The sequence below is a fragment of the Dendrobates tinctorius genome, unplaced genomic scaffold (genome assembly GCF_039654945.1).
Source record: "Dendrobates tinctorius isolate UK_male_01 unplaced genomic scaffold, ASM3965494v1 ptg000197l, whole genome shotgun sequence".
Taxonomy (NCBI): Eukaryota; Metazoa; Chordata; class Amphibia; order Anura; family Dendrobatidae; genus Dendrobates; species Dendrobates tinctorius.
The window spans coordinates 4581246-4608663 of NW_027361864.1; the positions used below are offsets into that span (position 1 = coordinate 4581246).

Sequence of the window (27418 nt, forward strand, 5' to 3'; positions counted from 1 at the left end):
AATTTATGTGACATAAAGACGCACAGTTTTTCAGCTATATCGGTGAGTGCTGCATATTTCTTCTTTTTCGCTTCACATTGATATATTCATGTTTTTTCATGCAAGCACCTCCATTTTTTGACTGAATTATATGCCGCAATACTTCAGATAAATAGCTCCGTCTGGTAATGTGGTGATTTGTGTGCCCTAGTATGCCGTTCATCTGTTTGCTCTTTGCTGGGATCATACAACAGGCAGGTAGGTAGCAACTGCCTGTCTGTTAGTACTTATGCCCATTGTAAAAAAATAAATAAATAAATTGTCCTGGATAACCCCTGTAATGACTTACAATTGCTTGTGAGTCACAGTAAAACCAAAAACTTCTCTTAGGTCTATGGGTCTTAAAAATTGAATTTACTAACATACTTTATTCATCAGATCTCTTCAGATTGTGCTGTTTCACCCCTCCTCTAATGATACCAGCGTCTCCACCTTTGCATTTCTTGTACACTGACTGTGATGATGCTGTGATGAAAGGGACTGTTTGGCTGACTCAGTTTATTATGAGAAGGAGGCTGGCTTGGCTAATGAACTGAGCGCGGCTGCCAGCCCCCTTCATATGCTTCACTGACACACAGAGAGAAAGGAAGAAGAAATTCCCAGTGTCAGAATAATCATGGAAGTCATAGTGCTGGGACCAGGGGAAGGGGTCTGAAATAGCACGATCTGAGCAAATTTGATAAATAAAGAATATTAGTAAGTTCAATTTTTTTTATTTTTTTACAATTCATAAAGAGTAGACAGTGTTGTTGTGCCATCCGACAACTCCTTTATTGTCAAATTTGCCCACTGTGTATTAAATGTGGAGCAGGGGCCTTAATTATAACACTGAGTGGTACCAGGCGCTGGCCTCTAAGGATGAGAGCAGTGGACATGTAAGAGGGGCTCAGACAGGGAATGTCCTGTATACAGTCTGAATACAGTGTACGGATCTTGGCTGAGCAGCAGATGAAAGCAGATACTAAAGGATCATGAACTGGGCATTGAAAGAGCACTGCAGTAGGTATTTGGGAAAGAAAGCGTCAAAATCAGGTACTGTAATTAAGTATATAATAATATTTCATAACTAGGAGCATAACTAGGCAAAGAAAACGAAATGGCTACTCCTAAATATTGGAAACTCCTTCTCACTGTTGACATCTCTATTGGAGTATTTGAGCTTTATACACTTTCCTTTCTTTAAATGGAACCTGTCATTAGATTTATGCTGCCCAGATCATAGGCGGCATGATTCAGAGCCTGACTGCAAGATTGCTGCCAAGTAAGTTTTCCACTGAAACGCTGCTGCCGCTTCCTGGCTTCAGAGGAGCATCTTGCTATCTTCTAAACTTCCGGACATGAACAGTGCGAGTGTCTGATCCTGGGAAGCGTACACCCAGCTCCAGAGGCGCACCACGCATGACTGGAAGTTCAGGAGATGGCTTCCGGTCATGCGCAGGGTGCGCCGCTGAAGCTGGGTAGTGTACACTCAGATTCAGGGATGCAGTGATGCTGGCGGAATCAGCGGCGCGCATGCGCTAGATTTGCATAAGCAGTGATGACGCCGCTCTTGCAAATTACGCCGCCAACAGGGTAGAGATAATATGGAAAGCCCTAGGGCAATTAAGGCCCCATTGACTAGTCAAAGCCCTCATTAACATAGGAAAAGCGGAGGTTATAGATGCCCTTATGATGCATTTATTTATCCGAATTATGTTATACAGGGCTGGTTAGGGAGGGAGTTTAACCACACGTATCTGAATGCTGCTGGATTGTAGGGCACGGGTGATGTAACAGGTTCACTTTAAAAAGCCGGCTGGGGATCATATGGAGAGATCTGACTAGTCTGATAACATCTTTTTCCGGGGTCTCCCTGCTCTGTTCTACACACCTTGTACATACACTCAGACAAGAGAGACCTGCCAATCAACCGAGTGGGGCGGGGCAGTGCCGGACTAGTCCGTTCTCTGCCTATATTCCCCAGACGGCTTTTACAACAGGCTCTGATGCCTGGTGCTCTGTGGTTCAGGCAGCATGAATTTAATGACAGGTTCCCTTTAATTATCTGAAGGTAATGGAATTGATTATTAAAATGAAACCTGACTGATAAATTATATTTTTAATCAATCTCTAAGGCCGGGTTGCACATTAGCGTTTTGCGTCCGCAGCATAGTGCTGCGGACTTTTTTCCTTTAGCTCCGCCTACTTCCGCATGCATCCTGCGTACCTATCTTTAACATTGTGTCCGAAGGGACATGCATTGTATGCGGATGCGTCCGCATGCGTCGTTTTGAAGTGCCCTACGAACGCAACATGTTGCATTTTCTTGGGTTTGGCGGGCACTTCAAAACGGCGAATGCGGACGTATCCGCATGCAATGCATGTCCCTGCATGCACAATGTTAAAGAGAGGTACGCAGGACGCATGCAGAAGTAGGCGGAGCTTAAGGAAAGAAGTCTGCAGCACCACGCTGCGGACTCAAACGCTAATGTGAACCTAGCCTTATCTCATGACTGAACTATGTCCTTGTCCTCTGGGAAACTCTTAGATGTGGCATTACTGAGTGCTATTAAACCTGGTTGTGTAAGTATAAGGGGCAGGATATTAGTGCCTGGTACATGACATGTCGTTACCACTGCCCTTCGTAGGATAAGATGACAGGTAGTGTAGTATCAGTGATATCACCTTTCTGTGTCACAGAACAGCATAGTGGAAATAACAAGGAGCGGGGTATCGGTGTCAGGTCACATCAGCTATCATTACCACCACCCTGCACATAGTGATATAATGGGGAGTGTACTATCAGGGGCACTACTTATCAATATAATCGCAAGAATTTATGGCATACAGCTCAAAGTACAAGAATATTCACAAAGTGATATTTCCCTTGGTGACTCTGTATTGGAAAATTCCCGTAAATTGGTGTTAAAGTCAGAGTCAGACTGCTTGAATCCCCACATACAGTGGGGAAAGAAAGTATTCAGTCAGCCACCAATTGTGCAAGTTCTCCCACTTAAAAAGATGAGAGCGGCCTGTAATTGACATCATAGGAAGACCACAACTATGAGAGTCAAAATGAGAAAACAAATCCAGAAAATCACCTGTCTGATTTGGCAAGATTTATTTTGCAAATTAAGGTGGAAAATAAGTATTTGGCCAACTAAAAACATGCAAGATTTCTGGCTCTCACAGACCTGTAACTTCTTCTTTAAGAGGCTCCTCTGTCCTCCACTCATTACCTGTAGTAATGGCACCTGTTTGAAATTGTTATCAGTATAAAAGACACCCGTCCACAACCTCAAACATTCACACTCCAAACTCCACTATGGTGAAGACCAAAGAGCTTGAAAACCTCAGAAAGAGGAAAAAAAAAAATCCTCCGAAAAATTCAGTTACAAACCAGACAGGCCCAAATGCATCTGCACTAATCCAGGGTGCAGCAGACCCAAGTAAAATGGCAGATGCACAGGTGCATAAATACCAAATGAAACAGCCAGCCTACAATCAGGGATTGGCCGTGTGGTACACCAGTGCAGAAGAAATAATCCGCATGTGGCAATGTTCACACAGGGAATGCAGGGCTTCTGGCTCACAACCTCTTATTAACACCATATAGGGGGGCTGCCCAGTGCCAACTAGAATGCATCCCGTGTGAACAGAGGCCACAAGTTTGCAGAACCATTTGGGCCCAACTGCACCCTAGAAAAATATAAAAAGTGCACAAAAAACATAGCAATATATGTAAGGTATTGGTTGATATTAAGGCCTTAATACGGAAGCTGACAAACTGCGTCAAAGTTCCTTACACTTGTCAGTCCCTACTCTAACATGAAAACCAAAGAGCTGTCTAAAGACCCAGTCGCTTGCACAGTGCTCCTTGGAATGTTTAAAGTTTTGGAAATCATTTTGTATCCAAATCCGGCTTTAAACTTCTCCACAACAGTATCACGGACCTGCTTGTTGTGTTCCTTGGTCTTCATGATGCTCTCTGTGCTTCAAACAGAACCCTGAGACTATCACAGAGCAGGTGCATTTATACGGAGACTTGATTACACACAGGTGGATTATATTTATCATCATTAGTCATTTAGGACAACATTGGATCATTCAGAGATCCACAATGAACTTCTGGAGTGAGTTTGCTGCACTGAAAGTAAAGGGGCCGAATAATATTGCACGCCCCACTTTTCAGTATTTTAATTTCCACAAAAATTTAAAATAAACAATAAATTTCGTTCAACTTCACAATTGTGTCCCACTTGTTGTTGATTCTTCACAAAAAAATTTACATTTGGTATCTTTATGTTTGAAGCATGATATGTGGGAAAAGGTTGAAAAGTTCCAGGGGGCCAAATACTTTCACAAGGCACTGTATGTTATGGTTTAATTTATGTTTAAATATCAGAAAATTGTCAAAGCAAAATATTCTGCATCTTTATATTTGCAAAAATAATAATATTTCAACGTACCTACAAGTTTATGCATTAATTATGTGTAGCAGTAAAAGGAAAAGTCTTTGATATTATAGAAACAAGACCTAAAAATATTCATTATCAAACAAATAAAGTTGCACTCTGTAGTGCTAAAGCATGTAAATAGGAAACATATAAAATATGAATAGCATTACTGCATCTGGGTATTAGGACAAAAAATGAGACGCTTAGCACATAATTTGGCCATTTCATACATGCCATGTACATGTTTTTGTGCATAACTGAAAAGAACTAATACTGGCAGAGCAGAGGCCGGAGAGAGTCCTAAGAGACTCAGTCAGCTTCATTCAGTGAGTGGCTCCATTCGGGATGAGTTGAGGTTCCCATTGGAATCCTCTTTTTTGAGGATTACAGAAGAAACCCTGATGTAATGCTTGGCTGCGAGCACTGCGTGTGTGTGAAGCCTAGCCTTAAGGGGGTTTTACACTAAGCGATATCGCTAGCAATATCGCTAAAACATCACTGATTTTGTGACGTTATATCGAAATTGCTAGCGATATCGCTATGTGTGATACTTACCTCCGACCGGCTCCCCCGCTGTCCATCGCTGATCGCGCGCTCCATTTCTCGTCGTCAGCTGGGCTTCCTGCTGTGTGAGACGAGCGACGCGTGGAGGCGGGCAGGAGGACGCCAGGATCGCTGTGTGTGAATGGTAAGTATCGTGCGCTGCGTCGCTGCTGCATCGCTGTGAGATCTTCCTGTGTGGCAGCTCACTAGTGATCATTTAGCGATGCACCAGCGATCCTGACCGTGTCGTATCGCTGGTGCATCGCTAAATGTAAAAGGGCCTTTAGGGTCAGGCACTGTCTGACGGTCACACATGTCCTGTGACCCTGGGATCAGACGCAGAGTAGCGCTGCACCCTGTGACTTTGTGAAACATTTGTGCTATTTCAGTAAAGTTGTCACAATTGTGTAATATTGGGTAACACGAGTCAGTGCCTGTAAATCCTGACGTTTCGCCTGAGAGTGATGAGCATTACATACAGTCCATATTGTGATAATTTCAGGTTCTTTGTGTACATAGTTTTTCCAGAAAAAAAAAGCATTAATGTCATTGGTGTCCAACCCTAGGAACTCTGGTAAGCAGCAAGAACGGAGGGATTTTTATTTCTATAGTTTACTACTCTTTGCCTAGGTTACCAGCCACCTCTGAGGGCTAGAAAGGGCATCTGGTTTCCTGGTCAAGAAGTGCAGCGCTTGCAAGCTATTTGTCTGGAAGCATGGCATGGAAGCGCTGCTCTGAAGCTGGCTGGATGCTCGCCTGTGTTCGTTCCTCTAATGCTGCAGAGTGAAATCTGCCTCTGTGTGCAGCATGGAGGAGAGCACAGGTTGGCCAGAGGCATGGTCGTGCCACTGGTCCGGACTATTAGGCCATGTTCACACTATCAGTATTTGGTCAGTATTTCACGTCAGTATTTGTAAGCCAAAACCAGGAGTGGGTGATAAATCCAGAAGTGGTGCCGTGTTTCTATTATACTTTTCCTCTGATTGTTCCACTCCTGGTTTTGGCTTACAAATACTGATGGAAAATACTGACCAAATACTGAACATGTGAACATGGCCTAAATCTTCAGGAGCGCACTCCCTCCTCTTCTTCCTCTTACGGCAAGAATAAAGCCAAGAAGTAAAGGACCGACCAGCACGCTCCGGAAGACAGAAGCTGAGGCAACCCCTTTAAGATCCTTTTTATTCTGGAACTACTACGCAGTCTACTATGTCTAAGTATCAACCACCACTAGGTGGACACGCCAGGAAATGGTTTGCATCAGAGCACACGTTGACTCTATAGGCACCATTGTAGTAAATGGCACCGTCGGCGTATACACCAAATTTCGACTTGCGGGGGGTTTGGACGTAACCCCGACTGAATGTGGGGAAGAACAAATGTGAAAAGGGCCTGAGTTGTTTTTTTTTTATTCCTCTATTAAATATTCTGACATTTTGCAAATCTGAAAGAAAATTAAATAGTTCCCCGAGATCCTAAGATGAGGCTCAGGGAAGGACTCTATTGCAAACTAAGCAGTGTCAGAGATTTCTACTGTCGTCAGCTGCCTCCAAACTGGGACAAAGCAGTCTAGGCTAGGTGACTCTTCTGAAACTCACTGCTTGACAGACTCTAGTAAAAGAAGGAGACAATATACAGTAGATGGTTCCTTGGGCACTTAGGATAAGAAAGGTGACTTTAATGTCGATTTAAAAGCCTCTACATTGCCATTACCTGACAAGTCGAGTCCACGTGTTGTGGATGTGGCTATCATAGGTGCAGTATCTGTTACCATCACTGAAGCATTGTTGAGACTTTTTCAACAGGGACGCACCGCTTATGTGCACTTGACTAACATTGGTCCGTGTGCAGTCCAATGCACGCAGAGAGCGCCCTGATGGAAAATGTGATTTTTTTTTTTTTAATGTAGCCTAAACTGGAGAATCCAGATGAAAAACAACATGGCAGAACATGGAATCTCCATGCAGCTGTTGTGCGGACCCAGCGGCCGATGATTGGCAGGGTGAACCCCTGAGCCACCCGTCTTGTTTCTAGTCATAACACAAGATTTCTTGTATCACGTATGGTGGGAAGAATTCAGTCATGGTTGTCTACAGAGAGGTTATTGTGTTGGGTGAAATTCACAATGTGTAAGAGGCTCCTTATTTATCTGTTTATTTACCTTTTCATTTTTATTATTTATTTATTTGCCTATTGATTTTTCTGTTTATGGTATTTCCATGCTTATTAATTTATCTGTTTATATATTTACTTATTTTAATTCCAGACCAATGAAATCAAGACTTCCAAATACAATGTTTTTACCTTCCTGCCCCTCAACCTCTTCGAGCAATTCCAGCGAGTGGCCAACGCCTATTTCGTCTTCCTCCTGATTCTGCAGGTGAGCATTTATTTTCGATATTGTTGGGCTCATTATGGAGCCCGGTGTCCTGACATGTAATTATGATGCTCTAGTTTTTGACTGTTGGAAAGCCTCATATTTTTGGGGGTCAAAAACCCTACTTGCTCAAAATTGTTTTATTTTATTTTTGGATTCCTTTCCAACTCCTTTACTTCTTGCCTAAAGAGTGGAGGGGTCTCAGCTGGAGGGGATGAGGCTGCTCATGGACTCACAGATTTACTGTCACATATGCCAAAAATTAGTGTCAATTAAGGTGCGGTCAGAATGCCGTATAAATCAGATCGAGATCGGATCACAATGCACGGACAGGCCGATGGGTCTCCCTAACCAAGCGTGACAGCTCCATATATTTCTATGAACCTGTCATGCTCAGGTGGGTAGACCCGCCGGCCAGTCCGTGTATTGTAGCCCGATCTCGGTCCTAGTTATATGACCATCTGACTTCGTCCTTATGACGAAAATCAATGCCACTTACCTGCAGTTTTCTATTTATGGTGCATGGGCTTCACAAGAAATCTATAAAGAGTCATTCACTGGTTAATAAATTTAGTTAAACTTTCCTCAGTGTTATGGCAGTCTCACACGTCCAGATAATTCCGGTACCGGAAAAAACGGTACTGGAGCTGTCCGTGTGGATACGTGGTACATCCGTGTGGCAACCGTGTGCCACATCAGGACCACACGGACGGCCACCGGGGAGGAAGTGCTACAGCAAGCGCTGTTCCCCGACGGCTGGTGCTGAACGCCGCTGTCATCTATTAGATCATAGAATCATAGAATCATAGAATCGTAGAGTTGGAAGGGACCTCCTGGGCCATCTGGTCCAACCCCCTGCTCAAAGCAGGATTCGCTAAATCATCCCAGTCAGATGTCTGTCCAGCCTCTGTTTGAAGACTTCCATTGAAGGAGAACTCACCACTTCTCGTGGCAGCCTGTTCCACTCATTGATCACTCTAACTGTCAAAAAGTTTTTTCTAATATCTAATCTGTGTCTCTTCCCATTCAGTTTCATCCCATTGCTTCTAGTCTTTCCTTGTGCAAATGAGAATAAAGTTGATCCTTCTACAATGTGACAGCCCTTTAGATATTTGTAGACAGCTATTAAGTCTCCTCTCAGTCTTCTCTTTTGCAAACTAAACATTCCCAAATCCTGCAACCTTTCCTCATAAGACAGGGTTTGCAGACCGGTCACCATTCTGGTCGCTCTTTTCTGAACTTGCTCCAGTTTGTTGATGTCTTTTTTAAAATGTGGTGCCCAAAACTGGACACAATATTCCAGATGAGGTCTGACCAAAGAGGAGTAGAGGGAAATAATGACTTCACGTGATCTAGACTGTATGCTTCTGTTAATACATCCTAGAATTGCATTTGCCTTTTTTGCTGCTGCATCACACTGTTGACTCATATTCAGTCTGTGATCTATTAGTATACCCAAGTCTTTTTCACATGTGCTGTCACTTAGCCCTATTCCTCCCATTCTATATATGCTTTTTTCATTTTTATTGCCCAGATGTAGTACTTTGCATTTCTCCCTGTTAAAAACCATTCTGTTAGTTGCTGCCCACTTCTCCAGTTTATTTAAATCTTTTTGAATCCTCTCTCTCTCTTCTCTAGTATTAGCTATCCCTCCTAGCTTTGTGTCATCAGCAAATTTAATCAGTTTACCCTCAATTCCTTCATCTAAATCATTGATAAAGATGTTGAACAATACAGGGCCCAGGACAGAGCCCTGTGGTACCCCACTTGAGACATTCTTCCAACTGGATGTGCAGCCATTTACGACCACTCTTTGGGTCCGATCACTAAGCCAGTTATGAATCCACCTAACAGTTGCCTTGTCCATTCCATACTTAGTCATTTTTTCAATAAGGATTGTATGAGAGACTTTGTCAAATGCTTTGCTGAAGTCAAGATATACTATATCTACAGCATTTCCTTGATCCACCCAATCAGTGATACCGTCATAGAAGGAAATTAAGTTAGTCTGACATGACTTATTAGTTACAAACCCATGCTGACTCCGTTTAATCACTTCATTCTTATCCAGGTATTGACATACATGTTGTTTAATAATTTGTTCAAAGATCTTTCCTGGTATAGAAGTCAGACTCACCGGCCTATAGTTGCCTGGGTCCACCTTCTTCCCCTTTTTGAAGATAGGAACATCATTTGCTCTTCTCCAGTCTTCTGGCACTTCTCCTGTTCTCCAAGAATTTTCAAAGATTATGGAGAGGGGTTCAAAAATTTCTTCTGCTATCTCCTTCAGTACTCTTGGGTGTAATTCATCTGGACCTGGAGACTTGAATTCATTTAGGTTAGCTAAGTGTTTCCTCACTATCTTTCTGTTTATAGATATCCTGGATTCTTCTATTCCCTTAATAGGACAGTGAATAACAGTTGATGTTGCATTTCCTTTCTGAGAGAAAACAGATGCAAAATAGGAATTTAAAAGTTCAGCCTTCTCAACATCCTGTCTTACCAATTTCATCATTTTCATCCTGTAAAAATCCTATAGCCTCTTTGACTTTTCTTTTACTTTTGACATATCCCCAAAATCCTTTATTATTGCTTTTGACATCTCTTGCAAGCCTCAGTTCATTTTCAGCTTTAGCTAATCTGATTTGTGCCCTGCAGGTTCTGCAGACAGCATTATATTCTTCTTTAGATATGCCTCCCTCTTTCCATTTTATAAACATTTTTTTCTTCCTTTTTAGCATGTGCTTAAGTTCTGTGTTCATCCATCCTGGTTTCCTTAAATGCTTCCTATTCTTCCCTCTTTTCGGAATTGTTAACAACTGTGCTTTGAGAATTTCATTTTTCAAGATTTCCCATCCTTCCTGGACATTTTTGTCTTTAAGGATATCCAGCCATTGGATCCCTCCAATTCTCTTTCTGAATCCCTTAAAATCTGCCTTTCTGAAATCTAACCTTGACGTCTGAGTCTTCACAGGTCTTCCACCTCTAGTTATCCAAAATTCTAAAATAGCATGGTCGCTACCTCCTAGGGTCCCAGCCACTTTTACCTCCTCAACCATTTCCTCCCTGTTTATAAGGATTAGATCCAAGGTAGCAGTTCCCCTTGTTTTCTCCCTTACCTTTTGGAAGATAAAGTTGTCAGCAAGAGAGGATAAGAATTTCCTTGACCTGTTAGTTTTGCCTGAGAGAGATTCCCAACAAATGTCTGGATAGTTGAAATCTCCCATGACAACTATGTCATATTTTTTGGAGAACTTGGCCATCTGATGCATAAAGAGTTCATCTATATCTTCGGCTTGCACAGGCGGCCTGTAGTAAATGCCTACAATGGTGTCCTTTCCATTGTTCTGTCCTTGTATTCTTACCCAAACAGTTTCCACAGAACTCCCAGTCTCTGAAGCTTCAATCTCTGTGCAGATATACGCGTTTCGAACATACAATGCGACACCCCCTCCTCGTTTATCAAGTCTGTTTCTTGCAAATAAGTTGTATCCTTCTAGTCTTGTATTCCAATCATGTGTATTGTCCCACCAAGTTTCAGTGATTCCAATTACATCATATTTCTTTTCCTGTGTTAGTAGTTCCAATTCTCCTTGTTTGTTGCCCATGCTTTGTGCATTAGTATAGAAACATTTTAGTTTGTGATTGGTTTCTCTTTCTCCAATATTTTTATTAATTAGATTCTTTCGTCTTTGTTCTTCCTTTCCACTTCTAATAGCAGAGTTCTCAATAGCATTTGTCAGGTGTATGGCTTTTTCTGGTCTTTTGCTTCCCTTCCCATGTTGTTCTAGTTTAAAGCTCTCCTTACAAGTGTAGCAAGGCGACTTCCAAATACATGCTTTCCAGTCTTCGTAAGGTGCACCCCATCTCTAGCAAGTAGTCCATCGTATAAGTAGTTCACTCCGTGATCCAGAAATCCAAATCGTTGCTGACGGCACCATCGACGTAGCCAGTTGTTCACCTGCAGAATCTTATTCCACCTCCTTGTTCCATGGCCATCCACTGGGAGGATGGAAGAGAAGACCACCTGCGCTCCCAGTTCTTTCACTTTCTTGCCTAAGTCTTCAAAGTCTCTGCAGATGGTTTCCAGGTCGTTTCTTGCGGTGTCATTTGTCCCCACATGTAGTAGCAGGAATGGGTAGTCATCTGTAGGTCTGAAGAGTCCTGATATCCTGTCAGACACATCTTTAATTTTTGCACCTGGAAGACAGCACATTTCTCTTGTAGTTATATCCGGTCTGCAGATAGCGGCCTCTGTTCCTCTCAGCAGGGAATCCCCCATGACCACCACTCTCCGTTTCTTCTTCACAACATTTTTCTTTCTCCATCCAGGAGGACTCTGAGGGCGTACAAGGTTGCTGTTTGTTGGCAAAGTCTTATCCTGATGTATTTCTTCATCGTTTTCCTGCGTGAGAGCCTGGTACTGGTTTCTGAGCAGTATGGGTGCTGACTGCCTCCTGATCCTCCTGCTTCTCTGGGTCACATGTCTCCATTCCTCTGTTTCTTCAGGTGCACTTCGAATTTCTTCTCTTTCTGTAACATGAAGAGATAATTCTGCTCTGTCCAAGAACTCTTCACCTTCCTTAATGATCTTGAACGTAGCTAACCTCTCTTCGAGATTTTGCAACTTTTCCTCCAACAGGGACACAAGCTTGCATTTGTGGCATGTGAAGTTTGGCTTTTCCACTGGTAAGTCTGTGAACATGTAGCAAGAAATGCAGCTCACCAAATGGCTCCTGGCCTCTTCCATCTTGAGATTTCTTAAAAACGATGAAAGATGAGCCAAATTTCGCGCGCCTATAGGCGCGCGGTTTTTCCGATTTCCTCTTTTCAGCTGCAACGGCCAAAACCCAGTGATCGTTGAGCTCGCGGAGACTCTTCACTTATCCCAGAAGGCACTGGGAATATGCAAATGATCTCCTCAAGACTCTTCCCCTGGTTTTCCGATTTCCTCTTTTCAGCTGCAACGGCCAAAACCCAGTGATCGTTGAGCTCGCGGAGACTCTTCACTTATCCCAGAAGGCACTGGGAATATGCAAATGATCTCCTCAAGACTCTTCCCCTGGTTTTCCGATTTCCTCTTTTCAGCTGCAACGGCCAAAACCCAGTGATCGTTGAGCTCGCGGAGACTCTTCACTTATCCCAGAAGGCACTGGGAATATGCAAATGATCTCCTCAAGACTCTTCCCCTGGTTTTCCGATTTCCTCTTTTCAGCTGCAACGGCCAAAACCCAGTGATCGTTGAGCTCGCGGAGACTCTTCACTTATCCCAGAAGGCACTGGGAATATGCAAATGATCTCCTCAAGACTCTTCCCCTGGTTTTCCGATTTCCTCTTTTCAGCTGCAACGGCCAAAACCCAGTGATCGTTGAGCTCTCGGAGACTCTTCACTTATCCCAGAAGGCACTGGGAATATGCAATTGATCTCCTCAAGACTCTTCCCCTGGTTTTCCGATTTCCTCTTTTCAGCTGCAACGGCCAAAACCCAGTGATCGTTGAGCTCGCGGAGACTCTTCACTTATCCCAGAAGGCACTGGGAATATGCAAATGATCTCCTCAAGACTCTTCCCCTGGTTTTCCGATTTCCTCTTTTCAGCTGCAACGGCCAAAACCCAGTGATCGTTGAGCTCGCGGAGACTCTTCACTTATCCCAGAAGGCACTGGGAATATGCAAATGATCTCCTCAAGACTCTTCCCCTGGTTTTCCGATTTCCTCTTTTCAGCTGCAACGGCCAAAACCCAGTGATCGTTGAGCTCGCGGAGACTCTTCACTTATCCCAGAAGGCACTGGGAATATGCAAATGATCTCCTCAAGACTCTTCCCCTGGTTTTCCGATTTCCTCTTTTCAGCTGCAACGGCCAAAACCCAGTGATCGTTGAGCTCGCGGAGACTCTTCACTTATCCCAGAAGGCACTGGGAATATGCAAATGATCTCCTCAAGACTCTTCCCCTGGTTTTCCGATTTCCTCTTTTCAGCTGCAACGGCCAAAACCCAGTGATCGTTGAGCTCTCGGAGACTCTTCACTTATCCCAGAAGGCACTGGGAATATGCAATTGATCTCCTCAAGACTCTTCCCCTGGTTTTCCGATTTCCTCTTTTCAGCTGCAACGGCCAAAACCCAGTGATCGTTGAGCTCGCGGAGACTCTTCACTTATCCCAGAAGGCACTGGGAATATGCAAATGATCTCCTCAAGACTCTTCCCCTGGTTTTCCGATTTCCTCTTTTCAGCTGCAACGGCCAAAACCCAGTGATCGTTGAGCTCGCGGAGACTCTTCACTTATCCCAGAAGGCACTGGGAATATGCAAATGATCTCCTCAAGACTCTTCCCCTGGTTTTCCGATTTCCTCTTTTCAGCTGCAACGGCCAAAACCCAGTGATCGTTGAGCTCGCGGAGACTCTTCACTTATCCCAGAAGGCACTGGGAATATGCAAATGATCTCCTCAAGACTCTTCCCCTGGTTTTCCGATTTCCTCTTTTCAGCTGCAACGGCCAAAACCCAGTGATCGTTGAGCTCTCGGAGACTCTTCACTTATCCCAGAAGGCACTGGGAATATGCAATTGATCTCCTCAAGACTCTTCCCCTGGTTTTCCGATTTCCTCTTTTCAGCTGCAACGGCCAAAACCCAGTGATCGTTGAGCTCGCGGAGACTCTTCACTTATCCCAGAAGGCACTGGGAATATGCAAATGATCTCCTCAAGACTCTTCCCCTGGTTTTCCGATTTCCTCTTTTCAGCTGCAACGGCCAAAACCCAGTGATCGTTGAGCTCGCGGAGACTCTTCACTTATCCCAGAAGGCACTGGGAATATGCAATTGATCTCCTCAAGACTCTTCCCCTGGTTTTCCGATTTCCTCTTTTCAGCTGCAACGGCCAAAACCCAGTGATCGTTGAGCTCGCGGAGACTCTTCACTTATCCCAGAAGGCACTGGGAATATGCAAATGATCTCCTCAAGACTCTTCCCCTGGTTTTCCGATTTCCTCTTTTCAGCTGCAACGGCCAAAACCCAGTGATCGTTGAGCTCGCGGAGACTCTTCACTTATCCCAGAAGGCACTGGGAATATGCAAATGATCTCCTCAAGACTCTTCCCCTGGTTTTCCGATTTCCTCTTTTCAGCTGCAACGGCCAAAACCCAGTGATCGTTGAGCTCGCGGAGACTCTTCACTTATCCCAGAAGGCACTGGGAATATGCAAATGATCTCCTCAAGACTCTTCCCCTGGTTTTCCGATTTCCTCTTTTCAGCTGCAACGGCCAAAACCCAGTGATCGTTGAGCTCGCGGAGACTCTTCACTTATCCCAGAAGGCACTGGGAATATGCAATTGATCTCCTCAAGACTCTTCCCCTGGTTTTCCGATTTCCTCTTTTCAGCTGCAACGGCCAAAACCCAGTGATCGTTGAGCTCGCGGAGACTCTTCACTTATCCCAGAAGGCACTGGGAATATGCAAATGATCTCCTCAAGACTCTTCCCCTGGTTTTCCGATTTCCTCTTTTCAGCTGCAACGGCCAAAACCCAGTGATCGTTGAGCTCGCGGAGACTCTTCACTTATCCCAGAAGGCACTGGGAATATGCAAATGATCTCCTCAAGACTCTTCCCCTGGTTTTCCGATTTCCTCTTTTCAGCTGCAACGGCCAAAACCCAGTGATCGTTGAGCTCGCGGAGACTCTTCACTTATCCCAGAAGGCACTGGGAATATGCAATTGATCTCCTCAAGACTCTTCCCCTGGTTTTCCGATTTCCTCTTTTCAGCTGCAACGGCCAAAACCCAGTGATCGTTGAGCTCGCGGAGACTCTTCACTTATCCCAGAAGGCACTGGGAATATGCAAATGATCTCCTCAAGACTCTTCCCCTGGTTTTCCGATTTCCTCTTTTCAGCTGCAACGGCCAAAACCCAGTGATCGTTGAGCTCGCGGAGACTCTTCACTTATCCCAGAAGGCACTGGGAATATGCAAATGATCTCCTCAAGACTCTTCCCCTGGTTTTCCGATTTCCTCTTTTCAGCTGCAACGGCCAAAACCCAGTGATCGTTGAGCTCGCGGAGACTCTTCACTTATCCCAGAAGGCACTGGGAATATGCAAATGATCTCCTCAAGACTCTTCCCCTGGTTTTCCGATTTCCTCTTTTCAGCTGCAACGGCCAAAACCCAGTGATCGTTGAGCTCGCGGAGACTCTTCACTTATCCCAGAAGGCACTGAGAATATGCAATTGATCTCCTCAAGACTCTTCCCCTGGTTTTCCGATTTCCTCTTTTCAGCTGCAACGGCCAAAACCCAGTGATCGTTGAGCTCGCGGAGACTCTTCACTTATCCCAGAAGGCACTGGGAATATGCAAATGATCTCCTCAAGACTCTTCCCCTGGTTTTCCGATTTCCTCTTTTCAGCTGCAACGGCCAAAACCCAGTGATCGTTGAGCTCGCGGAGACTCTTCACTTATCCCAGAAGGCACTGGGAATATGCAATTGATCTCCTCAAGACTCTTCCCCTGGTTTTCCGATTTCCTCTTTTCAGCTGCAACGGCCAAAACCCAGTGATCGTTGAGCTCGCGGAGACTCTTCACTTATCCCAGAAGGCACTGGGAATATGCAATTGATCTCCTCAAGACTCTTCCCCTGGTTTTCCGATTTCCTCTTTTCAGCTGCAACGGCCAAAACCCAGTGATCGTTGAGCTCGCGGAGACTCTTCACTTATCCCAGAAGGCACTGGGAATATGCAAATGATCTCCTCAAGACTCTTCCCCTGGTTTTCCGATTTCCTCTTTTCAGCTGCAACGGCCAAAACCCAGTGATCGTTGAGCTCGCGGAGACTCTTCACTTATCCCAGAAGGCACTGGGAATATGCAATTGATCTCCTCAAGACTCTTCCCCTGGTTTTCCGATTTCCTCTTTTCAGCTGCAACGGCCAAAACCCAGTGATCGTTGAGCTCGCGGAGACTCTTCACTTATCCCAGAAGGCACTGGGAATATGCAAATGATCTCCTCAAGACTCTTCCCCTGGTTTTCCGATTTCCTCTTTTCAGCTGCAACGGCCAAAACCCAGTGATCGTTGAGCTCGCGGAGACTTTTCACTTATCCCAGAAGGCACTGGGAATATGCAAATGATCTCCTCAAGACTCTTCCCCTGGTTTTCCGATTTCCTCTTTTCAGCTGCAACGGCCAAAACCCAGTGATCGTTGAGCTCGCGGAGACTCTTCACTTATCCCAGAAGGCACTGGGAATATGCAAATGATCTCCTCAAGACTCTTCCCCTGGTTTTCCGATTTCCTCTTTTCAGCTGCAACGGCCAAAACCCAGTGATCGTTGAGCTCGCGGAGACTCTTCACTTATCCCAGAAGGCACTGGGAATATGCAATTGATCTCCTCAAGACTCTTCCCCTGGTTTTCCGATTTCCTCTTTTCAGCTGCAACGGCCAAAACCCAGTGATCGTTGAGCTCGCGGAGACTCTTCACTTATCCCAGAAGGCACTGGGAATATGCAATTGATCTCCTCAAGACTCTTCCCCTGGTTTTCCGATTTCCTCTTTTCAGCTGCAACGGCCAAAACCCAGTGATCGTTGAGCTCGCGGAGACTCTTCACTTATCCCAGAAGGCACTGGGAATATGCAATTGATCTCCTCAAGACTCTTCCCCTGGTTTTCCGATTTCCTCTTTTCAGCTGCAACGGCCAAAACCCAGTGATCGTTGAGCTCGCGGAGACTCTTCACTTATCCCAGAAGGCACTGGGAATATGCAAATGATCTCCTCAAGACTCTTCCCCTGGTTTTCCGATTTCCTCTTTTCAGCTGCAACGGCCAAAACCCAGTGATCGTTGAGCTCGCGGAGACTCTTCACTTATCCCAGAAGGCACTGGGAATATGCAATTGATCTCCTCAAGACTCTTCCCCTGGTTTTCCGATTTCCTCTTTTCAGCTGCAACGGCCAAAACCCAGTGATCGTTGAGCTCGCGGAGACTCTTCACTTATCCCAGAAGGCACTGGGAATATGCAATTGATCTCCTCAAGACTCTTCCCCTGGTTTTCCGATTTCCTCTTTTCAGCTGCAACGGCCAAAACCCAGTGATCGTTGAGCTCGCGGAAACTCTTCACTTATCCCAGAAGGCACTGGGAATATGCAAATGATCTCCTCAAGACTCTTCCCCTGGTTTTCCGATTTCCTCTTTTCAGCTGCAACGGCCAAAACCCAGTGATCGTTGAGCTCGCGGAGACTCTTCACTTATCCCAGAAGGCACTGGGAATATGCAAATGATCTCCTCAAGACTCTTCCCCTGGTTTTCCGATTTCCTCTTTTCAGCTGCAACGGCCAAAACCCAGTGATCGTTGAGCTCGCGGAGACTCTTCACTTATCCCAGAAGGCACTGGGAATATGCAAATGATCTCCTCAAGACTCTTCCCCTGGTTTTGCGCCTATTCTGGAGCTTTGTTGGGTTCTTCCCACTTGCCCTGTAGCGGTGGCAAGTGGGGTAATAAGGGGTTAATGTCACCTTTCTATTGTAAGGTGACATTAAGCCCGGATTAGTAATAGAGAGGTGTCAATAAGTAACTAGCAGTGATGTCACAGAGCCTGTGCGCACTGCTTCCATTCATTCACTAGTAGTTTACAGTCAGAGCGGTCGCATTAGCAGAGCTCCGTCTGTAAACTGATTAACCCCCGGATGAATTTACGCTGTGGGACTTGACTGAGCGCTGGACAGGTATGGATATTGTTGGTTTATTATTTTATAATTGTTTACAGGAGAACAATGGCGTTGATATGGAATTAGGAGCATAATAAAGCTTTAAACACTGTGTGTGTGTGTGTTGTATTCTTTCATTAAAATACTTTGTTCTTATTGTGTGTGTGTTTACTTAACCCTTGAATAACTCTAAGATTAGTAATGGATAGGTGTCTTATTGACACCTCTCCATTACTAAGCCGGGCTTATTGTCACCTTACAATAGAAAGGTGACATTAACCCCTTATGACCCCACTTCCAAACAGTGGTGGATACCGCGTTCAGCCCTGCACACTTGCAACCTACTTCTATAAACCCCATATTACCCTTAGGCTGCCGGTCTCACCTGCAAGCTACTATTATATGCCCCATACGGGCCTTTTGCTACCGGTCTCAGTACAGACATTTTCTACAGGTACATTTTTACACCGGTCTCAGTACAGACATCTTCCACAGGCAAATTGCTTCAGCAATCCAGCGGGAACCTCTCCTCATTCCTTATGGAATATATTGCATCTAATTGAATTACCAGCACAGCACACCTTAAGGGTAGTTGGAAGCCTGCTATATGCCTACACCATATTTGGAAGCAGGAACTTACAAAAAAATTATTTTGCTCGTGGACATACTATATAGACAGCAGTCGGGCTGACGAAGGCCAAGTGTAGGCCGAAACGTCTTTTTGTAGGACTGCACATAAATAAAAACTTCACTTAATAGTTGAGTGCCAAGTTACTTTATTATTATTAACCCCTTATGACCCCACTTGCCACCAGCTACAGGGCAAGTGGGAAGAACTCAACGAAGCTCCAGAATAGGATCATATAATAGTTGCGCCTTTTCTGGGCAGCTGGGGGATGCTTTTTTTAGGCTGTGAAGGGGCCAAGATCAATGGCCCCTTACCAGTCTGAGAACAGCAGCCCCCAGCTGTGAGTTTTGCCGGGTTGGTTCACAAACAGAGGGGGACCCCATGTCGGGTTTTCATTCATTCTTCTCTCCTGCTCACTGTTGCCGGAAGAGCAGGAGAGAAGAATGACAACCGCGTTCAGCACCACCCACCAGGGAACAGCGGCTTACAGTAACTGCTTCTTCCCCGGCAGCTGTCCGTGAACATGGAGGACAGTGTGAACTGTTCTCCGTGTGCTGTGTTCAGCATGTTTTGCGGACCGTGTGCTACCACAAACACTGACATGTCTCCGAATTTTGCACACGGACCGGGGGTCCATTTAAACACGCTGACATGTGCAGAGAACCATTCATGTTAATGTGTCTACCTGTAGCAGTGTCTCCGGTACGTGACAAAACTGTCACTACACGTACCGGAGGCACTGACAAGTGAAACCGGCCTTATAATAAAGTGCATCTCGTCCCCCAATGGGGCAGACTTTACTGATCCTAACACATTTTTAGATGTAAAGATACAGTGTAAACTGGAACAGCAATATAAATCAATATTAGCAGTTTTTCCTGCTGCAAAAGACTCCTAGGAAAACTCAGTCTGCCCATACTCTTAGGATATGTTCAGATGCAACTTTTTTTTGTTGCCTTTTTTTTTGCAGAAAAAAAGCTGCCTTTTACAGCAAAAGCAATTACTTAGATATTTCATGCACATGTTTGCTTTTTATTTTTTTTCTGACTGCATTTGGGAACCGCAGCGTTTGGCTATGCTACACCTGAGTTTTTAAAGTTGTTCAAAAACCACAAGTTTTTCAAGAGGAATCCACCTCAGGGGAATGTGCACATGACGTCTTTTTCAGGGGAATTGCTCCTTGGAATCCACTTGAAAAAGCGTTGCGAAACCGCAGCAAACAATGAACAGAATGTACAGAATGTAAACATGGCATCGCTGTGGACATGTCCCATCTTTTGCAACTTCTTTTAACTTCCTCAGACTTCGGAAACTGGAAACCTCAAAGCAGTTTAAAAAAAGTGACGCTCATTCTACGGGTGGGTTCCACTCAGATTTTACGCATCTAATGTTAGTCTATGAGGAAACTCTGCATATAAAACTCAACGTACCCCCAAAAGAAAAGTTGTGTTTAACAACATTCTATTAGTTTGTCACACTGCTGGAAGTTTAATGTCACTCCGTCCCCCTAGGCTCTCCATACGGAGCATCACACTGTACAGAAAAGAAAGGGCAGTAAATCATGGAGGATCAGCTAAGCTGTCACAATTGCATCAGGACGTTATTGACTGATACCAGATGGCTGCCATCAGATTTGTGAATGTAGCTGTGGACAAGGGTATGCACATGAACCATAGGGCTAAATGGAAAAAACTCACATTGAGCCTCATTCCCTATGAGGAGCTTCATAAATGTTGTATAGGTTTTGTATCATGAATATCCACCCGTCAGGGATCCGTATGTTTATCAGGACTTTCTTAATCCCACAAATCCCTGATATCACAGGCCGGGAAAGTCACGAGTACCACCCGCTGTGATCTTTAGAGCGAACAGCTCTCAGCTGCCCCCTATCGTCCGGACCATTACACGATTGGCTGACGATCAACAGAGAAGGCCGCAGCCTGTTTGTACCTCTAGGCCGGCTATTGGAAAATCAACGTTGAGCGTATGGCTTATATACACCTCTGGATTCCAACACATGGAATATGTGAACACACCCCGGTACATTCACTGCTAACTCTCAGGTGCCCCCAGACTACTCGCTGCCACCACTAATCTGTTTCGGTCGGTTAGACACCGTACGGTAGCTTATGACCTCGAGGCGAAATTTACAGAACAAAAGGAACAGAACTATTAAATTTTGTATTTAATCCAAAGGGAGACAGTGTTTATGAAAAATATACAAAAGAGTTTACAAGGGGGACAAAACAATACAGTATGTACAGGCACAAAAAATAAAAGGGAGTAACAGAAGAACTTACTACACCGATTGCAGAGATGATTCAGTTTAGCCGAAGGAGAGCACTTCGATTTAGCCGTCAATAACAGGGTCTGTTGTGAACTCTCTTGATCTGACTTCTGAGTCGGGGCTCCCTCTGGTGGTTACTGCGGGTAGTGGAGCTGGCCGGGTTGACAGAAGTCTGCCGCCTGATGATGATGATTGGAAATCAGAGGTTACTGACTGGGAGTATTTAAGTGAGCAGGCTTCCCTCAGTTGCTGCTGGTGATTTTGGTTTCTTCCTGTGCATTTTGAGTTCTGCTGTCTCCTGCCTGTTCCTGCATTTTTCAGTTAAGTTGTTCATTTGCTAATCCTTTGCATCTGATTTGGTTTTGCCTCTTTCTGCTTTGCTGTGAGGGTTCAGCGTGCTCCCTGCTGGGGCTGTGCTGGACCCCGCTCCATATGTTACAGCTTGTTCAGTCCCCAGTTATATTAGTCTTTTTTGCTTTGCTGCCAGTTCACAACTGAATGCTGATATAGTGGGGGAGAGGTCGTGAGACCTCATTGTTTTTTGGACATCAGATGTGTTGGATTTTTTAGGGTTTTTGCGTGATTGCAGACAGTGTCTTTCTTTTCCTATCCTATCTAGACAGTTTGGGCCCCATCATTTGCTCAGTCTATTTTTTGCCTGTGTTTGTGCCTCATCTTTTCTCACCGACAATATGTGTTTGGGGGCTATCTATTTCTTTGGAGGTCAACTCCGGGGCAGTTTAGATTTTACCTTTCTTGCTTTAGGCTTAAGGTACTGTCACACTTAGCGATGCACCAGCGATCCCGACCAGCGATATGACGCGGTCAGGATCGCTGGTGCATCGCTAAGTGGTCGCTAGTGAGCTGCCACACAGGCAGATCTCACCAGCGACATAGCAGCGGTCGGGGGTCTTTACTTACCTGTCAGACGAGGCGATGAAAGCGTCCTCCCGCCCGCGTCCACGCGTCGCTCGTCGGCGCCACAGGAAGCCCAGAAGGAAGCTGAAGACGAGAAACGGTCCAGGACGTTCTCGCGCGATCAGCGATAATCAGCGGGGGAGCCGGTCGGAGGTAAGTATCAGACATAGCGATATCGCTAGCAATATCGCTGCTGCGTCACAAAAACCAGTTACATTATAGCGTTATTGCTAGCGATATCGCTTAGTGTGACAGGCCCTTTAGTTAGCTCTCCGGCTGTGCCGAGGCGTCTAGAGCATCGTAGGTACGCCCCACGGCTACTGCTAGTTGTGTTGTTAGGATTAGGGGTCTGCAATCCGCTAAGTTACGAACCTTTCTGGTTTCCTGGTGACCTAGCCTATTCCTGCCATTCTCCTCGGTGACCTATTCATAATAGGGGTCCCTACATACACAGGATATGTAGCTCTCTAGTGCGAACACTGGTCATAATTGGGATTGATCTTTTATCAGACCCTGAGTCCTACCCACACACCCCTCTACGATGACTTCACATGGGCCCGGTTGAGGGCCGACTCAGCCCTTCATAATTTTAGGAAATCCCAATTCATGTAATATCTCCTCACAGAGCGATCACAGAAGGTCGAGACAGATGTGATCTTTTCTATCGGGATGTTAGCTGTGCTTAGAGACCAAACATGGCCTAGCTACTGGTGGTTATATGGCCCCTATGGATTTGGGGCCTTTTGGTGGGAGTTATGATTATGAGAAAATATGTGTATGATTGCCTAGTTATCCCGGTGCCGACAATATACGTCTCATACATATCGGATAGATAGGAATTCCGATATTCCATATTTCCTCCTGGAGCCATACTGTCTGCTCTATAGATTGTACTGTCACTGTGGCTATCTGTACAGGGTGTCAGAGGGTCTTTGATCATCTTCAGACCTTAATAACGTCTTTTCTTGTCTCTCTGTGGGTGCTTCCTTTGAACTTACCTGGACATAAAGAGAAAACTTTTACTTTTAAATTAATCTGCTTCACATTTTACATAAAGACAGGTGTGATTGCTAGCTCACAGCTCCTCAAGACAAATGGTTGAGGAAAGGAAAAAGGAGGGGAGACATGAGGGACATCAAGGATTTTTAATATTTTCCATGACACCACCATTCTAATTCTACTACTTTGTGTTGAATAATCTAATAATACATTTGTATAGAGGAGTTTGTCTTCTCTGACTTGATGAATAATTTTTGCCTGGAGTCACCACTGGGGGGAGCTCATTGTATTTGGATTTATAGCACTGCTCTGTGTATGCAGAGAGCACCCTCTAGTGTCAGTGCAGGGAGCTGCAATGACACCGCAAACAGGAGATCCTTAGGAGATTACCGATTACTAGCCGTGTGTGGATGTGAGTCATAACTATGATTTTTAATGTGTAAAAAAAAAATCTGTTACTTTCCCTTCTCAGTTAATTCCTCAAGTGTCTTCCCTGTCGTGGTTTACTACCGTAGTCCCATTGGTATTGGTGCTCGCCGTGTCTGCAGTAAAAGATGCCATGGATGATTATGTAAGATTCCCGTCTTATTTAGTGCAAACTGTAATGTGATTTGCCAGTTTTTATATATTAAACTATTAGTCACTAGGTTAATATTAACTGTTAGGCTGTGTGCACACGCTGCTGATTTTGCTGCGGTTCCGCAGCGGTTTTGGCCACTGCGGACCCGCAGCAGTTTCTGCTGCGGTGTACAGTACCATGATTCCCTATGGGAATCAAAAACCGCAATGCAGACGGTGCAGAATTTTCCGCGCGGATTATCTGCGGTTTCCAATCCGCAGAAAGAATTGACATGTCAATTCTTTCTGCGGATTCACCTGCGGTTTGCCATCTCCTCCACTGAGGAGATGAAAAACCGCAGGGCAAAACCGCAGAGCAATCCGCAGGTAAAAAGGTAAAACTGCAGGTATTTTGACCTGCAGATTTTAGAAAATCCGCACCTAATCCGCAGCGTGTGCACACAGCCTTACAATCCCAATCCCCAAGAAATGAGATGTCAGCTTTGGAATAATCTGATATCTAACCCTCCATATTGTACAGTTTCAAATGAAGCAATGGGAAAAATTGTGATTTGTTACAATTTCTGTTAATTTTAAGATGTAGGGAGATAGTCTCATAAAACTTGGTTACTTTCCTAGACTTCCATGTGTTTTTCCCCTGGATTTCTGTATAATTTTCTTTTATTGTTTCAGTATCGACACAAAAGTGACAACCAGGTCAATAATCGGACAGTCCAGGTACTTAGTAAAGGAGGGTAAGTGGTCAGCAGTTTTTGGCAGCCTTGTAACTTTAGCACTAGTGGAGCACTGTATATAACAGTATATTGCTCAGCATGCACTGCACACTGTTGATTTAAAGAGGACATGTCACTAGCTGATAAATGGCCAGTTTTGCTCTTATTGTATTCCCACTGCTCCACTGAGTATTTCGATTTTTGTTTTTTGAAAATCCGCCATACGGATCCAGAGATAAGGTAATAATGCATAGCAGCCTAAAGACACACCCCAGAGGATCCTGTAAGCACCACCCCCACGGAAAAGAATATAAAAATTAGCACTAAAGAAAAAGACCCATATCTCTTGAACCGTATGGTGGATTTAAAAAAAAAAAAATAAAGGAATATTTAGGGGAGCAGTGGGAATAAAATAAGAGCAAAAAATGGCCACTTCTGAGTTGGTGATAATTCCTCTTTAAAGCAGATCCAAAAGCTTCATCCTAATTGAGTCCTGTATGATAAAGTTTTAAAAAAATGCTGTTGCCAGCGCCTCGTGTAGATCATTTCGGGGTGTTTTATTGGTGACATATGGGGTTAATATCCCTTCTTCAGATCAGTGGCACTAATGCAAACGGTAAGAGACACTCACATATATAAATACACATGTAATTGGTGTCAAACATGTGAATAATGAGTGTGGTTGTACTCGAGGTGCACAGTTAATTACTACATATATTAATGACAACAGTATTGGGTATTTAAATGTATTGTCCAATACAGGACAACCCCAGCTTAATCAATTCAGGACTCCACAAATAGAAACAACGTATACTGATTTCTCGCAACATTGCTATTCCAACGATGTCGGTGCTGCTGTTGTCCCAGTGGTGACATTGTTGTAGCCAATCAACAGCCACTCGTCAGCTCCCAATATTGCATCAGCTAGGTCCGCTATGACCAAATATAAAGTATTCGATATGTATACTGTCAGCCACATTCCCAATAGAACTGCCAAGCCTTGCTCAATCCGCTTATATTGAGTAAGGCCATGCTCATCTAGCCATTACGTCACCAAATTCCATACTTTTAGTCATGCGCTCGCCTGCTCCTGGTAGAATCCTGACAGCGTGCACTGGGCGAGCAGTGAGGACTCCCAGGTCTGCAGTCATATAGTGTGACTGCAGACTTGTAACCCAAGACTGGACAGCCCCTAAAGAAAACTATTACTGGATACAGTAAAAGGTCTCTGCTTGGTTAGTGTATCCGCATTGTGACACTACTAGTTATATATAGGAGTACGGTAATAATCTAATCGTGCAAAAAAACACTGGATCTGAAATGTCTCAATCAATTAAGAACCGTGCGATGATCGTGCGGAGCCCCGCTCATCAGGTGATTGATGTTTTGGATATTTCATGTCACTCAGTTAGTGATTTCTTTAGGTTTACAAGTGAGAAATGGATGAAAGTACAAGTGGGCGACATCATAAAACTGGAAAACAACAACTTTGTGACGGTAAGTTTGATACTTTACATTCATTCATGTTCATCATTCAGTTCTCAAATTCCATTCCGAATAACCGGAACCATTCCTTATTTGTAAATAAAGCAGAATAATTAACCCCTTAGCGACAGAGCCAGTTTGCAGCTTAATTTTTACAATTCTGACCACTGTCACTTTATGAGGTTATAACTCTGGAACGCTTTAATGGATCCCACTGATTCTGAGATTGTTTTTTCATGACATATTGTACTTCATGTTAGTGGTAAAATTTATTCGATAAGTCTTGTGTTTATTTATGAAAAAAGCGGAAATATGGCGAAAATTTTGAAAATTTTGCAATTTTAAAACTTTAAATTTTTATGCCCTTAAATCAGAGAGATGTATCACACAAATTTATTAATGAATAACATTTCCCACATGTCTACTTTACATGAGCACAATTTTGGAACCAAAATTTTTTTTGTTAGGAAGTTATAAGGGTTAAAAGTTGACCAGCGATTTCTCATTTTTACAACAAAATTTACAAAATCATTTTTTTTAGGGACCACATCATATTTAAAGTCATTTTGAGGGGTGTACATGACAGAAAATACCCAAAAGTGGCACCATTCTAAAAATTAGACCCCTCAAGGTGCTCAAAACCACATTCAAGAAGTTTATTAACCTTTTACGTGCTTCACAGGAACTAAAGCAATGTGGAAGGAAAAAATTAACATTTAACTTTTTTTTGCAAAAAATTTACTTCAGAACCAATTTTTTTTATTTTCACAAGTGTTAAAAGAGAAAGTCAACAACAAAATGTGTTGTACAATTTCTCCTGAATACGCCGATACCCCATATGTGCGGGTAAACCATTTTTTCAGCACACGGCAGAGCTCGCAAGGGATGGAGAGCCGTTTGACTTTTTCAACGCAGAATTGGCTGGAATTGAGATCGGATGCCATGTTGGGTTCCGAGAGCCCTTAATGTGCCTAAACAGTGGAAACCTCCAACACGTGACCCCATTTTGGAAACTAGACCCCTTAAGGAACTTATCTAGATGTGTGGTGAGCACTTTGAACCTTCAAGTGCTTCACAGAAGTTTATAACGTAGAGCTATGAAAATAAAAAATCATTTTTTTTCCACAAAAATGATCTTTTCGCCCCCAAATTTTTATTTTTACAAGGGTAACAGGAGAAAGCATACCCCCACAGTTGTTGTGCAATTTGTCCTGAGTATGCTGATACCCCTTATGTGGGGGGGAACCACTGTTTGGGCGCATGGGAGAGCTTGGAAGGGAAGGAGTGCAATTTTGGAATGCTTACTTTGATGGAATGGTCTGCGGCCGTCATGTTGCGTTTGCAGAGCCCCTGGTGTTCCTAAACAGTGGAAACCCCCCGCAAGTGGCCCCATTTTGGAAATTAGACCCCCCAAGGAGCTTATCTAGATATGTGGTGAGCACTTTGAACCCCCAAGCGCTTCACAGAAGTTTATAAACGCAGAGCCGTGAAAATAAAAAGTCTTTTTTATTTCCACAACAGTGATTTTTTAGACCCCAATTTTTAGACTCCCAAAGTTGGTAAATAGTGGAAACCTCTCAATTCTTGCTCCAACCCTAACCCCAACACACCCCTAATCCCAACCCTAATCCCTAATCATAATTCTAACCCTAATCCTAGTTCACCCTAACCCTAATTCTAACCCTAGCCCTAACCCTAGTCTAACCCTAGCCCTAACCCTAACCCTAATGGAAAACT

The 27418-nt window shown here is 44.2% G+C and overlaps 1 protein-coding gene across 5 annotated transcripts in view; it reads left to right on the plus strand.

Annotated features, from left to right (window-relative positions):
- The window catches only part of LOC141056383 (phospholipid-transporting ATPase ID-like), a 241249-nt gene that overhangs the window by 122370 nt on the left and 91461 nt on the right, over positions 1-27418 (plus strand). For all 5 annotated transcript variants that reach the window (XM_073553157.1, XM_073553155.1, XM_073553159.1 and 2 more), the window contains 4 exons: positions 7285-7398; positions 23377-23475; positions 24156-24217; positions 25621-25693. In XM_073553157.1, coding sequence (XP_073409258.1) covers positions 7285-7398; positions 23377-23475; positions 24156-24217; positions 25621-25693 — 348 coding nt within the window. The remainder of the gene's footprint in view (positions 1-7284; positions 7399-23376; positions 23476-24155; positions 24218-25620; positions 25694-27418) is intronic.